At 38.2% G+C, this 16,522-nt stretch overlaps 3 protein-coding genes and 1 long non-coding RNA gene across 5 annotated transcripts; 1 reads left to right on the top strand and 3 right to left on the bottom strand.

The window, feature by feature from the left end:
• Nucleotides 1-6: 6 nt before the first annotated feature.
• LOC130505426 (transcription initiation factor IIA large subunit-like) lies at nucleotides 7-2,899 on the top strand. Its single transcript, XM_057000027.1, has 11 exons — nucleotides 7-161; nucleotides 245-397; nucleotides 547-592; nucleotides 674-732; nucleotides 854-967; nucleotides 1,080-1,223; nucleotides 1,302-1,362; nucleotides 1,433-1,590; nucleotides 1,681-1,764; nucleotides 1,856-1,934; nucleotides 2,218-2,899. Exons 1-10 carry the CDS (start codon nucleotides 12-14, stop codon nucleotides 1,877-1,879), a joined length of 993 nt encoding a protein of 330 aa, XP_056856007.1. The 5' UTR covers nucleotides 7-11; the 3' UTR covers nucleotides 1,880-1,934; nucleotides 2,218-2,899.
• Nucleotides 2,900-4,356: 1,457 nt separating this feature from the next.
• LOC130505424 (small polypeptide DEVIL 9-like) lies at nucleotides 4,357-5,039 on the bottom strand. Its single transcript, XM_057000025.1, has one exon. The coding sequence runs from the start codon at nucleotides 4,858-4,860 to the stop codon at nucleotides 4,525-4,527; it is 336 nt and encodes a 111-aa protein (XP_056856005.1). The 5' UTR covers nucleotides 4,861-5,039; the 3' UTR covers nucleotides 4,357-4,524.
• Nucleotides 5,040-5,294: 255 nt separating this feature from the next.
• On the bottom strand, nucleotides 5,295-7,144 carry LOC108839070 (uncharacterized). 2 transcript variants are annotated; one of them, XR_008941664.1, is made up of 5 exons: nucleotides 6,604-7,144; nucleotides 6,269-6,485; nucleotides 5,805-6,080; nucleotides 5,563-5,715; nucleotides 5,295-5,464 (listed from the first exon to the last, which is right to left on the bottom strand). It is a non-coding gene; the product is annotated as an uncharacterized LOC108839070 (long non-coding RNA). The 2 variants fall into 2 exon arrangements; XR_001947628.2 differs by having other exon boundaries at nucleotides 5,563-6,080.
• A 5,823-nt stretch (nucleotides 7,145-12,967) lies between these two features.
• LOC130505425 (scarecrow-like protein 14) lies at nucleotides 12,968-15,735 on the bottom strand. The gene is made up of 2 exons (XM_057000026.1): nucleotides 15,603-15,735; nucleotides 12,968-15,509 (listed from the first exon to the last, which is right to left on the bottom strand). The coding sequence occupies exon 2, from the start codon at nucleotides 15,434-15,436 to the stop codon at nucleotides 13,157-13,159; it is 2,280 nt and encodes a 759-aa protein (XP_056856006.1). The 5' UTR covers nucleotides 15,437-15,509; nucleotides 15,603-15,735; the 3' UTR covers nucleotides 12,968-13,156.
• Between the last annotated feature and the right edge of the window lie 787 nt (nucleotides 15,736-16,522).

The following is a 16,522-nucleotide window of genomic DNA, read 5'->3' on the forward strand; positions in this document are numbered from 1 at the left end:
GGGAGACGAAGATGATGCAAGCTGGTGTCTTGTCTGGACCAATTGACAGGTCATCGGGTCAGAGGTCAACACCTGGAGGTCCACTGACTCATGATCTTAATGTTCCTTATGAAGGTACAGAGGAGTACGAGACTCCCACTGCTGAAATGCTCTTCCCTCCGGTTAGTAGGCTTTACACTACTAGTGATTTGATAGATAATTAGATTCTTTGAGATGTTGTTGTAATAGTTTCTGTGTTGAGCAGACACCGTTGCAGACTCCACTTCCAACGCCGCTTCCGGGGACGGCTGATAACTCATCCATGTATAACATCCCTACTGGCTCCAGTGATTATCCAACTCCTGGATCTGAGAATGGAATCCATGCTGATGTCAAAGCAAGACCTAGTCCTTATATGGTGAGCAGCTCTACTTTTTTATTTAAAGTTGTGGTGTGTGACTGCTTATCCAAGACTTTTTCACATGATAAACAGAGAATTGACTTTTGTATTTTCTGATTTTTTTTTGTTTGTTTGCATAAACTAAGAAATATACTCTGTATTTGTAGCAACCTCCTTCTCCATGGACAAACCCAAGGCCTGATGTAAATGTTGGTAAGTTCTAGTTTTGCCAGCTCTTGATTTCTCAGTGAAAAGAAAAAGTGTTTGGAATTTAAACGTTTGATCTACTGCTAGCTTATGTGGATGGCCGTGATGAGCCTGAGAGAGGGAACTCTAGTCAGCAGTTCACGCAGGTTAACATCTAAATCAAGAATCGTGAATTTTGATTTTCTTTATTCATTTGATTAGTGTGCTTTTCAAGTACTTTCTCATTTTACAGATCTTTTAAAAGTCATATTCCTGTAATATTTTCAGGACCTATTTGTACCACCTTCCGGCAAACGAAAGCGTGATGATTCTTCTTCTGCACAATATCAAAATGGTCGGTCTATACCACAACAGGATGGTGCAAGCGATGATATGCCTCAGGTTTGTACCTAGAACCAATACATTTTCATTTACATATTTAGAATATAGCTCAAGAATGCAGGCACAAGTTTATGAAACCTCAGTGATCTGATTTATAAGCACAAATTTGCAGATAGACCTTGAGGGTGATTCATTCTGCATAACTTTTGTTAGTGAAAGAAGGGTTCCACGAGATCTCCTCTGCTCATCTTCAAAGATTCCTCAAGCTGATGGGCCAATGCCTGACCCTTACGATGAAATGTTGTCGACACCAAATGTACGAATGAATGCTTCAGCTTTTTTTAATTGAGTAGTCAAAATTGTTATATAGTACTTAGATGATACTGCGGTGCAGATATACAGCTATCAAGGACCCAGTGAAGACTTAAACGAGGGCAGAACACCTGCTCCAAACGGTAAGAGAATCCTCTAACAAAAACCTTTTTTTTATATAGAGCAACTAAGTGAATATTTTCTCTTTGTTAGAGATCCAAGCGAGCACTCCTGTTGCTGCAGCACAAAACGATATCATTGAAGACGATGAAGAGCTGTTGAATGAAGATGATGATGACGACGAGTTAGATGACTTGGAAAGTGGTGAGGATATGAACACACAACATCTGGTTTTGGCTCAGTTTGACAAGGTAATGATGACTCTTGTTTTTACACAGGGTTTCGGTTGTGATTGAGCGTATTGGTAAGACTTGTTTTTTGGTGTTGTACGTTTAAATTAGGTGACTCGCACTAAGAGCAGGTGGAAGTGCAATCTGAAAGATGGGATCATGCATATTAACGATAAGGATATTCTCTTCAACAAAGTAAATATTTGCCTCCCAACAAAAGCTTTCGATGCTGTTATAGTTGATGGATGATATTTTACTAACATACGCTCTTATCTACTTTTTCCAGGCAGCAGGGGAGTTCGACTTCTGAGCTTTTGACAATAGCAATGCTTATGGAGAAGCCACTCTCTCCTTCAGTGTCCAATGTATTTCTTTTTTTTTCCTCCTGAATTTAGACCCAGCTTCTGTGAGAAAAGACAGTGATTATTTATGGGAAAGTGCACCTTGGTTGGCTTCTTGTAAAAAAAATATGATTTTTCCGGTTGAAGCAGACTCTCTTTCACACGATGGGAAATTAATATTGCCAAAAGCTCTTTTGTCTTGAGATGTGTGTTTATTTTGAAACATCACTGTGAATGATCTACATGGTCTCAAACATGTTCTTCTCAGTACAACCAACATGAAACCTGAAATCATCCTCTTGTGTAGGAGGAGAAGAAGAGTGCAGATTTGGAGAAACAAAGAGAGGTGAAGGCAGAGGAATAGCTGCTGCGGTTGCAACTGCATCACAAGACTAATGCAAGAAGGGATTCTCTGGAACACTGTCAAGAGTCAGGGATGTGGACAGTGGCGGAGCCACATTATGTTGAGGGGGGTCAGTTGACCCCTATGACTTTTATAGAAAAAAAAAATTTAGCTTAGGTAGATTGTTTCTTTCTGGATCATTTGGTTAAAATAGCTTACTTTGACCCCCATGTCACATGTTTTAAACTTTTCATTGACCCATTTAAAAGTTTTGACCCCTATAAGAGAGTGTGCTGGCTCCGCCACTGGATGTGGATGCTTGGCTCTGCAGTCTAGTCAGTGGTAATCTTGAGGACTCGCTCTTCCCAAACATGTTCACACTGTTCTCTATGAGTCTTGAGCCAATGAGTATACGTATACAAGTATAAACCGAGAGAGAGAGATATGGAGGAAGGAAAGTGATGTGAAGAGAAGAAAAATAAAAGATATAAGATCAGTTGAGGTGTAACATGTGAGGGAAAACAGAGTTGTGTCTTTGGGCATCTTTTAGTTTGGACAAAAAGGCCCAAGATAAGCTCAACTTCTTTGTTGTTAGTTTGCGTCGTTGTTCTGTTAACTACAACGTCCCAACCACCTGGTCTTTGTTTGGTTGAAACGTTTTAAATCGCTCATGTTTTATCCTTAATACCTTCTTAATCTTTCATCAAAGTTAATTTTCGCATTTTTTGTTAGAATCTAAAAATAATATTCAAAATTAATGTTTCTTGCATCAGCTAAAAACGAGCCTTTTGTCTCGACGTCTGTTAAAAAAAAGAAACTTAGCTCAAAAGCTACTTTCCCCTGGATCAAAACGAACAGTCGCCACAAAAGTTCTGATTCCTACTTAACCACTTTGGTTCCGCAGTACCAAAATCAGAAGCTGCTACTGTGCTACCTCCACCGTCAGATTTTTCACTCTGACATATCCAACGTCTCTCTTGAAACCATGTCATCATTTTCTCAAACGCGTTTTTTACTGAAATAAAAGTTTTCTGACACTGTTCTTCACTTTATCTCTCTTGTACTTTTGTGTTTTGGTTTCTCACCTGAGAAGTCTGAGTTTCTTTCTTCAAATATTTTGTTGCTTATTCATTTGAATTTATCCGTACCAACTATTTTGAGTTGTTCTTTTCTTTTTCTGCAATTATTGAAAAAGGCTGTTGAATACATTTGTAACGTGATTAACTTTTTCTTTCTGATTAAATCCAAAACACTTATGATCATGAACATTATCGTCAGAGTCAAAAAGAGACAAAGATCGTGTGGCTCACAAATTTCTGTTGGATTCTTCAATATGTTGAATTATTTTCCCGCTCCTAAGAGGGACTATTAATTTTATTCATGTCAGCAACGCGGAAATAGTGTCTAAGTACGTACATTCTTATACACATTATATTAATTTTAATAGTTTTAATATAATATAACATAGGCTTCGTTCATATATATACAGAAAAAATTAGGTTTGGCAAGAGGGAATCTTCACGAGACCAAAAAATGTGTAAGGAGAATACTGCCACAAAGATGCAAAACTGAATATTATTCTCTCTCTCTGTTTTTGTAAATGAGACTTTTCTGTTATGTATGGGTTCTGGCATTTGTCAAGATCTATAATCTAATAGCATCATGCAACTTTATGATCACATCATTATCCCATCAGGATAATATAATAGGCATGCCCTCAACTAGAAGTCTAGTACGCATTATTGTTTTAAACAACATTGTCTGAAGTCTAATCACGGCTATAAAAAGAGCATAAACGTTGCAAAATCCCATATGGAGCCAAACAAATTAAGTAGAAAAAATGTGAAAAACACACACTCAGATCTGTTGACCAAAAAACAACCTATGATCTTTGACCAAATAGATTATAATTGGTTATTATTAAATTATTTTCCAGACATTGAAAGTGACTATTCGATTTAATCCTATCAAAATAATTGTACGTCTCGACACATCGACCCTCCAGATTGTGGCATTAAGACTTTCATTTTATTTTAAATGTTCGATGTTATTTACACATTTGTATACATGACTGTCTAATCAAAATAATAATAATATAGTACTAATTATCTTTTTTTTTTTGTAAAATATATAGTACTAATTATCAAAAGAAACTCTTTCTTGCAAGGGTCTTTACAATGTACTATTATAGAAACTTGTAGCAACCTAGAGTAGAGAATCAAACTGATCTAATGCCAAAACGAAAAGAATATAAATTGCATGAGGTGTAGGCTAGGAATCATGTTTGTGCCAACATACAAGCATAGCCACACACCTTCTCATGATATAAAACCTTCCTTTCTGTTCTTTGGCCAAGTTACTGTACTTTTGGGTGATGGAAGATGATGATGATGATGATCCTTTCTCTTTCTTCGAGGTGCTTCTTGAGATGGAAGAGGAAGAAGATGTCACTGAACATTTGGTGGATGAGCTCCGTACGAATGCGGGAGCCTTTGTGGAGGAAGCACTCGTCGAGAAGCTTCTAGAGAACTTAGATTTAGAGGAACTAGAAGATGAGCACGATGCATCTGATGCATCCTTTTTAGACAGCTTCCACTTCTCGCTCATTTCCGCGTTTCAAGAAGAACGAAATATGTAGAGGGAGAGAGAAAGCTTCTGACTTAGGTGAAGGCCGGTCTCTGTTAATTATTTATTGTTTTTATTTGATTATGAGTTTGTAGTGATTGAGTTAAATAGAGAGAGGACGAAAAAGAATTAAATGGAGAGAGAGAGAGAGAGATCTAGAGGGATGGAGCTGGGAGAAGAGAGCTGTATATATAGACTAGAGCAAACCCGCCCTACGGGCGGGCAAGTAAAATTAACTGTAAAAATTTATTTTGAATTTTTATTTAAGTTTAGTTTAAAATAGTATTAAGGTTCATAATTATTTTACATCAATTTTATCTATGTGTTTTATTCTTCATTTTATAAAGTACAAACTTGTCTAGAACTAAATTTGCTTTTTCACTTTTTTTCTTCTAAAACTAATAATTGTCTCGAGCTCTCTTGAATGCTGGTTTGGAGCTAAGCATTAAGCTTAATGTCTTCTTCAAAGATATATCTCCATCTAGTTCTGTTTCCGATCAATAATTGTGTGTAGGACTACAATTCGACCACTCTACTATTACAACATTTTTTTAACCGATGATTCAGCTTCAACTTTGGGCTTGACCTAAAATGTAAAAAAAGATAAACACAGCTTGGTCAAATAATGTGTTCCATTAAAATAAACATAAATGGCCAAACTGAGAAGAGAAGCAAAGAGCTAACCTCACTGAGCGAGTGACAAAGAGCTTCCTCTCCCAAAGATGAATAGATAGTAACCACAGTGACATTACGCCTGAAGCAACCCTGTAACGCAATGAACCACTCTTCTCTCATATCCGCAAAAATGACGACATGTTCCTCATACTTGTGTCCCATCTGAACCAACTCAGAAGCAAAACAACACACAGCTTCAAGCGTCTGCCAGAACGTCTTCCACTCATAATCACCCAAATGAAGTTTCTCACCTCAACCTCTCTAGCGATCAGCTTCCTGGTCCCGGGGAAAACATGTCGCTGTGGTTCTTGCACGAGATCTCGAAGATCTCTGGGAGTGTGGAGATGTCTTCCCAGTGAGAGCTGACGGGATATTTGAACCGGTGGTTCCTAACGGTATGACCTGGCTCTCCACCGACGTCATCGACTATCACGCCTCGTTTCTCGTCTTTCTTAGCGTTGCGGACCAAAAGGGTTAGAGCTAGAGTGATAATGACACCAGCAGCGTAAGGAATCATCTTCCACTTCCTGAAAGCAATGGTAAACGTGTTTATTCACATAATCAATACAGAGAGGAGCTAAAAGAGTACACATTGGTTAAAAGCAGAAGACAGTCTCGTAAAGTTAGAATCTTTTTTAATATAATTTAGATCTGAGACAAAAAAGAGATAGCAGAACAAAAGGGATAGATAAAAACCGAAATGTGGATGATGTACCTTAGATTAAAGTAAAATATAATGGTATGCTATTGATAGACTCGAGCGTGTAGGCTTCTAGAAGCTGTTGCCTATTGTCGCTTAACTTCTTTCTCAGTTACCCATTCTAATGTTGGTATCTGCGCTTTTGTTAATAATCAAAGATGTGTTCCTTGCTATTGCACGGTTGTTGTTATGTGCTAGTCTGCTAGGCAAACACAGAGCAGAAGCAATGAAACTGAAAAAAAAGATAAACACGAAACAAAGTCAGTAAAAACAAAAGTTGAGAAACATGAAACATAAAACATAATTTGTGAAAAACGACAAACACGATACATAATCATTGAAAATTATACCTTAGCATCTAAGAGCAGCATGTGGACTCCCATAAGGCATGGTACAACAGTTCGGCTGCCACGTCCAGCCTTAAAATTGGAAAGCAATATCTGGGAAGTTGCCAGTTCTCCTAGCTCTATGTGTGTATTATGAGTGGTACATCGATATGAAAATGTGAAAACATCATTCAAAAAAAAAATGTGAAAACTAATGGCGCTGGAGACCCCTTTCTATAGGTTTGAGATTTCCACCGCCTTCCAATAGCGAAGCAGATAATAGTTGTAGATCGTAGATGATGGAATCAAGGCGGACTTTAAGAAGATAATAATTTTCCGTTTGGTAAAAATCAGAGTCGGAGGAAGAAGATGAATCAAAACCCTCGTATTGGAGATCAGATAGCGACGGCGGAGAAAAACACTGAGTCGACCATCGAAGAAAGAAACGACGCGTTTCGAGTGACTTAACCCATTCAAAAACCCATGTAATTCAAAGCCCAAACAAAATGTCAAATGAAATAAATGAAACGCAGAGTATTGGTTAAAGGGACAGGTGTCGCCACCAGAACACACGAATTGATGACGTGTCAACGTCCAGGAGGGAAGAAACTCTATTTTATATAAATAGATTGAGTGTTATCAAAATAAAATTAAATGGAAATGCTGAAGACAATAGAATGATCTGGAATATTAAATTAATTGATTTAAATCATACTCGGTTTCTATAATGTGCATCCAATATTTAACCATCACTTAGTGTAACTCCTCCTTGACACATACTCCCGCCGTTTCAAATTATATGTCGTTTTAGAGGAAATTTTTTGTTTCAAAATAAGTTGTCGTTTTCGGTTTTCAATGCAAAATTTATTGACAATATTCTTTTTTTCTATTTTTCTATTGGTTGATACATGGTTAGGTGTATTGGTAATAGTGTTTTTATTTTGGAAATATATAAAATTAAATGTTTTCTTAATTTGTGTGCATAAGGTTAGAACGACATATAATATGAAACGGAGGGAGTATTTAGCCTACTTTAACTTTGGTTTGACATGAAAGACTAATATAGGATTGTTTAATAATTTAAATTTTACAAAAAAAAAATATGTTTTTATCTGCTTCGTAATTTTTTCGTTTTTCAGTCTTTCTATTTTTTTTTACCGATACTATATATATTTAATTTCTTTGTTTGGATACCCAGATTTTTTTTACCATAAGAAATGGTTATCATCTAGTATGCGCATATATATGCTCATAACACATTTTGGGTTTTAGCTTATAAGACTGGCTGGTGTTCTTCTACTCCTCCATATTTCATCTATTTATTTACGTCTTCTCCTTATTATCCGAATGAGCTTTTGGCTTAGTTTCACATGTTTAATTCTATTTAAATTTCTTGATAATAAACACTAGGGTTGATACGTTAGTTCGAAGAATAAAGACTCGAAACTATCATTTCTGCTTTGTAGGTTCCACATTTTCAAAATGACATAAAGCTTCATATACTAATATGAATCATTCATTATCGTTGGAGAAAGAAAACAAGAAAACAAAGACGTTATTTATTGTAATTAAGCGTCACGTGAGAGAGAGAGATAATTTTGTCGTACAATAAAACTGACATGGTGTGACGTAAACCATAAGGAAATTTGTAAAAGTAAGATCAATATTTCTAAAAGCTTCCACTGAATGCAAAATAGCTTTGTGGAACCACACCTAACTACGGCTATGTATACCAGTATACGTATATGAGTCAATGACGAGGATCCAACAGAAAGAATATTCTTGACGAGCGATTCATCATCGTGCCTTGAATTGAATAATATAACTATATTTTTTTTTTTTGGTCAAAGGAATAATATAACTATATTTGTCCAAAAAAGAGAGAATAATATAGCTACTTCTAAATGATGCCAATCAAGATTAAAAGACTTCGAAAGTAGAATTTTCTAGACATATTATTATTATTTCTTTGTTGTACTGTTTGATGTTAAAAAAGAGGACACTGTTTTCAAATTTTGTCTACAAACGTCTAAGTTCTAGGCGGGGTCTTGTCTCTCGAGTTGCATGTGAATCGGTGGTCTACAATTATAAGATCAAAACGGCAACATTAACTTTTGTGAAAATATAATTTGGGAGTATTTGGAGGAAGGGGGCAAGGAGGGACGAGAAGAAAAGTGAATCTTACGATAATTATTTTTGAAATCGGGACCAAGAGTAGACAGCTTTGGGCCTAAACGATATTCCACATGTTTTTTCACCTTTGTGTTTCAAAACAGCCTGGGTTCCCTGAAAACAACTCATTCAAGAAAAAAAAAAAAACTAACCACAGTATATCAACATGATGTGTACGTATGTACTTTATAGTTTCTACCATTTACATACTCTTACGTCACAGTCCAATTGCTAAGAGGGTGTTACAAAAAAAAGGGGTCTAGTTGCTAAGAGGAATATCATGCGTTAAGATGTTAACTACAAAATGTAAAATGCAGCTTTGAAATTATAAGCTAAGATGCAGCTTTGAGTTAAGATGTTAACTACAAAATGTAAAATGCAGCTTTGAAATTAAAGTAGTTTAAGCTACTTTAATTTCAAAGCTGTACATTTTGTAGTTAACATCTTAACTCATGATATTCCTCTTAGCAACTAGACCCCTTTTTTTGTTACACCCTCTTATCAATTAGACAGTGACGTAAGAATGTATGTAGTTTAAGCTGCATTTTACATTTTGTAGTTAACATCTTAACTACTTTAACTTTAAAGCTGCATTTTATACAACAGCAAAAACTGGTGAATGGATGATATCACTACTCACTAGTCAAATATCTCTGCCAATTTAAAGTAGCTTAAACTACTTTCTTTATCGAAAGTTACCTTAAGATAACAGTTTGCCTAATTATAGCGATGATCAGACAAATAATAAGACATTAGCTTATACAAATAAGTACCCAATATCCATCACAAGAAAGATTACTAAGAGAAAAGAAAACACTAGGGATGTTTTCAGGACAAAACAAATAGTTTAGACCATTCGCATTAAGAATCTTTTAATTAAAAAAATACTAAGAAGTATTAATATTTAGTTAGAGAATATGTTAAAAGCTTTAGAACTGTAATATGAATTTTCAAAATTTTATCTTTTTTCTGTTAGAATATTATCATTTTTGTGAAGAACTCTGCTTGACATTTACAAACGAATCCAACTCTTTGTGTTTCCAGAACGCGTGATTTTCAAACATTCTGTATTCCATGTTCGTTGAAAGCTTGGTGGTGGTATCTATCCTTTTAAGTTTGGAAGTCTTGACGTGTTCATCAACCAAGCCTCAAATGTATCAGTTTCATGAGATCTTAAGTTTGAGTGAATTTACCCTATAACGAACTTTAAACTCCAGAGACCTCGAAGTTCCCAGGGTCAAAAAAGGTCTTCCAACTTTAGTTCTTACACACGTCTCACAGAGGAGATGAGGAAGGCTCGGTGATTCCTCATACTCTGATCTTGATAATCCTAATTCCCATACCTCCGTAAGAGACGAGCTGTTACATGCTTTTACATCGTTGAAAGCGTTGACACTGAATGAGAAAAAAAATGAAGAACCATATAATAAAAGCACAGCTTCCTACAATATACGGACACTAGTCAGAACTATAAGACTCCTAGTACACCCTGCCTCGTGTATAGGGGTGTCAAAATGGGTCAAATGGGTCAACCCAACCCATAACCCAAATGGGTTGACTGTTAAAGGGTCATGGATCAATCCAATCCATTTATTAAATGGGTTGGGTTGACCTATGACCCATTAAATTGAATGGGTCAGATGGATTAATGGTTGATCCATCAACCCAACATCTTTATAATGAATCATTTTTAAGTTAATACCAATTTGATCGAATTAAAAAATAATATTTTTTTGCTTTTTTGGAAAATTGTGTGTTTTCCGCTTTCGAAAGAAAATTACGTTTTTCGGTTTTGGCGACGGGAAATTGCGTTTTCCGGTTTTGGCGGGAAATTGTGTTTTTCTCGGTTTTGGCGGAAAATTGTTTTTCCGGTTTTGGCGGGAAATTGCGTTTTACGGTTTTGGTGGGAAATTGCATTTTCCGGTTTTGGCGGGAAATTGCGTTTTTCCGGTTTTGACAGGAAATTGCATTTTTCCGGTTTTGACATGAAATTATATTTCTCGTTTTTTGCGGAAAATTGCAATTTTTCTGTTTTGGGGGTAAATTGCGTTTTCCTGTTTTGGCGGGAAATTGTGTGTTTCTCGGTTTTGGCGGAAAATTGTTTTTCCCGGTTTTGGCGAAAAGTTGTTTTTCCGATTTTGGCGGGAAATTGCGTTTTACGGTTTTGGCAGGAAATTGTATTTTTCCGGTTTTGGCGGGAAATTGCGTTTTTCCGGTTTTGACAGGAAATTATATTTCTCGGTTTTTGCGGAAAATTGCAATTTTTTCGTTTTTTGCGGAAAATCGCGTTTTCCGGTTTTGGCGGGAAATTGTGTTTTCCGTTTTTGGCGGGAAATTGTGTTTTTCTCGGTTTTGGCGGAAAATTGTTTTTCCGATTTTGGCGGGAAGTTGCGTTTTACGGTTTTGACGGGAAATTGCATTTTTCCGATTTTGGCGGGAAATTGCGTTTTTCCGGTTTTGACATGAAATTATATTTCTCGGTTTTGGCGGAAAATTTCAATTTTCCGGTTTTGTCGGAAAATTGTTTTTTTTCGATTTTGATGGAAAATTGCATTTCTGGTTGTGGCGGAAAATTGTGTTTTCTGTTTTTTGTGAGAATTTGTTTTTTGATTTTTTGATTTTTTTTTAATTAAAATTTTTTAAATAGGTCAGATTTGACCCAGCCCAATAGACCTATTAACTTGTTAACCCATTAACCTGTTAACCCATTAACCCATTGAATCAAAAATAAACAGTTCATTTGGGTTAATGGGTCAACTTGGATTGGGTTAACCAATGGGTCATGACCCATTTTGACACCCCTACTCGTGTAACTCATGCTATATAACCACATAACATCCCATATTATTAGGCATAAGACAAAGTCGGTCATAGAAAGTCCAATACTACAGTTGTCAGTGGTAACACGCATCTACATACAACAAACAAAGGAGAGAATATAGAGTCAACCGCGACATAAAACAGACAAAAACAAAAGGAAAAACATCAAAACCACATAGGTTCAACACAAATCGAGATCTTTAATATACATCGCACAAGTCTAGGCGCTAGGGGTTCACACATAACGTGCAAATATACCCCGTTTACAAAAAAAAAAACTTCAATCCATCCAGAAACGTGACAATATATAAACATATATTCAAAAGAGTATTAGCAAATCTCAAACGCAGCTTTCTTGCTCCCGTATGGAGGCTGCAACCGCGGAAAAGAAAAGGTCAAGCTCAGGAGGCTGAAAGTAACCATTCTTCGGTGGTTCCCTCTTCTTTCCAAAGTGTATCGATCTTTTCCTTCTCACCGGTGGTGGACACGGCGGATACGCTGGTATCCGGCATTCCTCACGTGTAGGCGTCTGACATCCCACGTGATGGTCATCATCAACGGCAGCCACCGTCTCTCCTTCGTAGCAGCTAAACCCGTTGTCCATTTCGGCCTCTCTCTCTTCTACTAACTCCATCTTACTTAAAGAGTTTTAATTGTTTTTTAAGTATTCTAGTTTTTTAGGTGTGACGTAGCTTGTTCTGGAAGTTGCCAGGAGTTGTATTGTACTTGCGGTGTAGAAACTGACACGTGGTGGAACATATTTCTACGTGTCAAAGCGTAGGTGATCTCAGGTAGAAATGTTGCCACACACACTTGACTTGACTTGAGTTGCATAATAAAAAAGGGTTTATTTAACTCAGGCCCATTTGAATCAGGTAGATATTACTCAGGCCCATTTAAATTATTTGCGGCCCGTAAAAGGCACCGAATCACCAACCACATATTTGAGATACGAAAAGAATCAAGAACCGGTTGGTTTAATAGTTGTAGAGATCAAACCGGTTAGTGTCTTGTCTCACAAGCATCTTATAAAAATAAAAATTTAGTTTTTCGATCGCCACATGTTCAAGATAGGACTACTTTCATTCCCACAACGGGAAGACAAGTTTTCTAAACCATAAAGCAACAGAACCGGTGCAATGATAGACAAAGAGGTCCGAGAATGGGTGGCCAAAGCTCACAAGCGAACGGTTGAGCTAATAGAGGAACACAAAGAGCAAGTCACTCAGATCGCTGAGCTATATTGCTAGAGGAGGAGGTTCCACAACAGGATGATCTTACTAAAGTTTTAGGCGAGCGTCCGTTTAAGTCTGGTGTGACCACAAAATACAACATGTTCAAATCTGACTTGCAAAGAAGAAGAGTAATACAACTTTATAAACAAGACACATCCTAAAAAAAGTTAGCTTTTCATTATTTATGCGAACATAAGATTGTGTGAACATAGAGTACACTCTCTCACTCTGTCTCTTACGCTATACTCTTACACACACGCTATGTCACAAGCACATAACACCAGTAACCCTAACTCTCAAACACCAATCCAGCCCCAGCTACTTAGGACACAAAAAAAAAAAAACAACTATCAAGAAGAAGGAACCCAAACAGAGGAAGCATACACGATCCTACCTTTCCAGCCCTGAAGCAACCAGTTCCCATTCTGATCAATATCGAAATTCTTATCATACCCGTTCTCAATCTTCGCCTTCAGATTCTGCATCAGCTCCTTCTCTACCGGAAGCTGCCTAAACCCTGCTCTGATCACCCTCGCCTGCCACTGCTTATACGTCTCAGGCCTCTCCACTCTCTCCGTCCCTTCGCAAGCCACCACGTTCATGATCTCCCTCCCGTAGAACTCCTTCTCAAACATCAGCCTCATCTCGTCCTCCCTGCTCAGCTTCGAGTCACACATGTCAAACAGCGCCGAGTAATGAAACAAGGCTTCTCTAAACCTAGTGACAAAGAACGGCGCGTTGTAGGAGCCGCTCAGCACGGCCTGGATGAAGACGTTAGGGTTAACTTGCCTTATCAGCTTCAACACCGCGTCTCTAGGGCTGTTCACCACAACGGTCTCATCCAAAAGGTTCTTGAAACGGAACAGAGAGTTGACAACGGTAAACTCTCCTTCCTTGATCTTCAAGTCTTCGACTCTGATAGTCTCCCACTTCTGAGCTATGGCATTGTACTCAAACGGAACCTTGTACCTCTGACAGTACCTAGCCAAGCGACGACCCGTCTCGTCAACTCCCTCAGCGGGTCTAAACCCCCGCTGAGGGAGCTCAATCCCGGTGATCCTCAGCTTAGGAGGACCACCGGGCCTGAACGAGAGGCGGTGAATCAACGCAGGCCACTGAAAGCCATAAGAGATTCCAAAATCTATAATATGGATGGTCTTGGCGTCAGCGGTGAGACGCATGACGCTGTGGTTAGCGAATATGATGGCGGCTTTCTTGAACGGGCAGACGGAGATGTACGTCTGGTAAGCCTTTAGCATATCCGCTGCTGACGTTTTTTTGGAAGACAGAGCTGTGTAGATCTGCGTGCCGGTCCCTGCCAAGCGCGCTTCGAGGCTGTTGGCGAAGTAGTGAGCTAGACGCTCAGAGCCGTTGCCTAGAGGAGAGGAATGCTCTCGTATCTGTCTCAGCATCTCATTGGCGGTCCTCCGGTCGTCTACGGATACGGCTTGCGCGCATAGGACCAAGAGTGTCCTCAGATCAGCAGCAGTTTCTTTCTTGGAATCGTTACCTGTTGACTTCTTTCCACGAGCCTTTGCTCCTCCTCCTCCTCCTCCATTTGACTCAGTTTGAAACTTCTGGTGAGTAATGCATACTGGTTGACCTGTGCCGCCGCATAGGAGAATCTTATCAAACATCTCAGAGAGCTCTGTTTCTTCGACGTAGACAGCGGATTGTTTGTTGCTTCTTTCTTCAACCAAGTCAGAGTCTTCGTCGCGCCAGTGACTTTTCTTCCCAGTCAATCTGTTGGAAGGAGGAGGAGGAGGATGATCTGCCTCATCCCTCTTCTCTGTCTTAACAGAAACTTCAGAAGTATTATTCTCCTCGGAGCTAGAGTTCTTTGGGACGTAGCTATCCACGTCGATGAAGAGCTGAGATGATTTAGGAAGGAACTTACTAGCTTCATCAACCCCTCTCTTGAACTGCATAGCCAGTTCACTATCTTTGAACATCCTCGAAACCAAATCACTGTTACCACCACCACCACTGGTGACACTGCTTGACCTAGAAGTGGACTGGAAGACAAAGTTACTAGGGATGGGTGTCTGTAACCAAGAAGGCCTATTGTTATTCTCCAAACCATCAACGCTCCAGTGTGAATCAGAGGAAGTGGTAGTAGTGGTGCTTGCGTAATCACTGAAACCACCACCACTTGGGAAAGAACCATCAGGGCTCAGTTTCTCAGGGTAAGCTCCTCCAAGATCCATAGAAGAGGTAGAAGAAGGGTAGTGTTCACCAAGGGCTTCGTAGAGAGATTTCTCAGCGGCTTGAAGAGCCAAAGCGTCGTGAAACATACAAGGCTTCTCTTCCATGTCTTCCTCCATAAGCACCTGGCTTATGTACTTGAGAACAGAGTCAGAGAACTCAGAGTCGTCAGATGGAGATGACAAGCGGTCTCCTGATGATGCAGCAGCAGCAGCAGCTATGTTCTTCTTCTGTGGATGATGATGATATGTCTCTGGATGAGGAGGAGGGGCAGAGGAGTAATGATCGAAAGATGCGAAATTTAAGAGAGGGTCATCTAGATAGAACCCATCAGATGAATCTACGGTTTGGTTCGAGGCAGGCAGATCATCAAACTCGCTGGTGAAATCGAACCCATCTAAGGATCCACCTGAATAAGAACCCATGGATTCCAGAAAACCCTAAAAAAATCCTCTAGGGTTCGCTAAAAATCAACTAAAAGGTGGAGACTTTATGTTCCTGATCAAAATCATCCAAAAAAACAGAGCAGTGAACAGAGTATAATAATAAATAACAAATAATGATTTAGAGAGAAGGTATCAGTATACATACCTCTTTGTGGGTGAGATGACCAAAGGAAGAAGAAGAAGAAGCTTGAGCTAGGGGAAAAGGTTTGGACTTTAGAGAGAGGGTGGAGGAGCAAATGAAAGATAAGAAGAAGCAGTGATGCGAGATTTATTGTTTTACTGTAAAGAAGATATTATAAATTAATAAAATAATAAATAATGAGAGGATAATAATAATAAAATAATATGCCTTTTTGATTTTTCTTTGTCTGACGGCAATCAGTCGATTCAGAGGAAATATCTCATGTCTGAAAGAGAATCTTTCCGGATCCAGACAACATTTTTAACTATTTTACTTTTTCACTTTTTGACCAAACAAACAAAAAATCATTTTTTTACAGTGACGACCATGATTTTGTCATTTAACATTTTTTTGGTCATTTAACATTCCTTTAACATTCTCAAATAAAGATTTTGTTTTTTGTTTTCTAAACGCAACGTATACATTCGCTTGCGATTGGTTTTAATCCTAGCCACATGAAACATATCGATTCAAAAGGAGTAACTCAATGGTGTAGACTTTCCATAAAAGATGTGAAGTTATGAAAATGACATGTCCAATTATTTCTCTCCATTCATCGACGATGAGATGGTGAGATCCCTAAAGAATCTTCCATCATGTTCTCTCTTTGATTTTGCGTGTAAAAAGTTGTGTGCTATCCATCGGAAAATGCCAAAGTGAATCATTATTGGTGCATATATTATGTTCCATTTCCTCGTATAAACTCTTTAACCTTTTGTTCTTGTCATGGAATCTTTGCTTCTAGAGCTAGTCCCCAGCCATGTGTGTATAGAGACTACTCAATGGTTTCTACATTATATCACAAGAACTTTCTGTATGTTTTTTTTCTTTTATCATTATCTCCAAATGATGATCTCCCTTCACATTCATTCTCGATGATGCTT

This window comes from Raphanus sativus, unplaced genomic scaffold (genome assembly GCF_000801105.2).
Source record: "Raphanus sativus cultivar WK10039 unplaced genomic scaffold, ASM80110v3 Scaffold2264, whole genome shotgun sequence".
In the NCBI taxonomy this organism is placed as follows: Eukaryota; Viridiplantae; Streptophyta; class Magnoliopsida; order Brassicales; family Brassicaceae; genus Raphanus; species Raphanus sativus.

Bases quoted from the DNA above. Each gene is read 5' to 3' on its own strand.
- LOC130505425 (XM_057000026.1), bottom strand. From the start codon at position 15,436: ATGGGTTCTTATTCAGGTGGATCCTTAGATGGGTTCGATTTCACCAGC.
- LOC130505426 (XM_057000027.1), top strand. From the start codon at position 12: ATGATGCAAGCTGGTGTCTTGTCTGGACCAATTGACAGGTCATCGGGT. The intron at 593-673 runs GTAAGTTCTAGT...ATCTACTGCTAG, and splicing joins AAGGCCTGATGTAAATGTTG to CTTATGTGGATGGCCGTGAT. The intron at 1,363-1,432 runs GTAAGAGAATCC...TCTCTTTGTTAG, and splicing joins CAGAACACCTGCTCCAAACG to AGATCCAAGCGAGCACTCCT.
- LOC130505424 (XM_057000025.1), bottom strand. From the start codon at position 4,860: ATGAGCGAGAAGTGGAAGCTGTCTAAAAAGGATGCATCAGATGCATCG.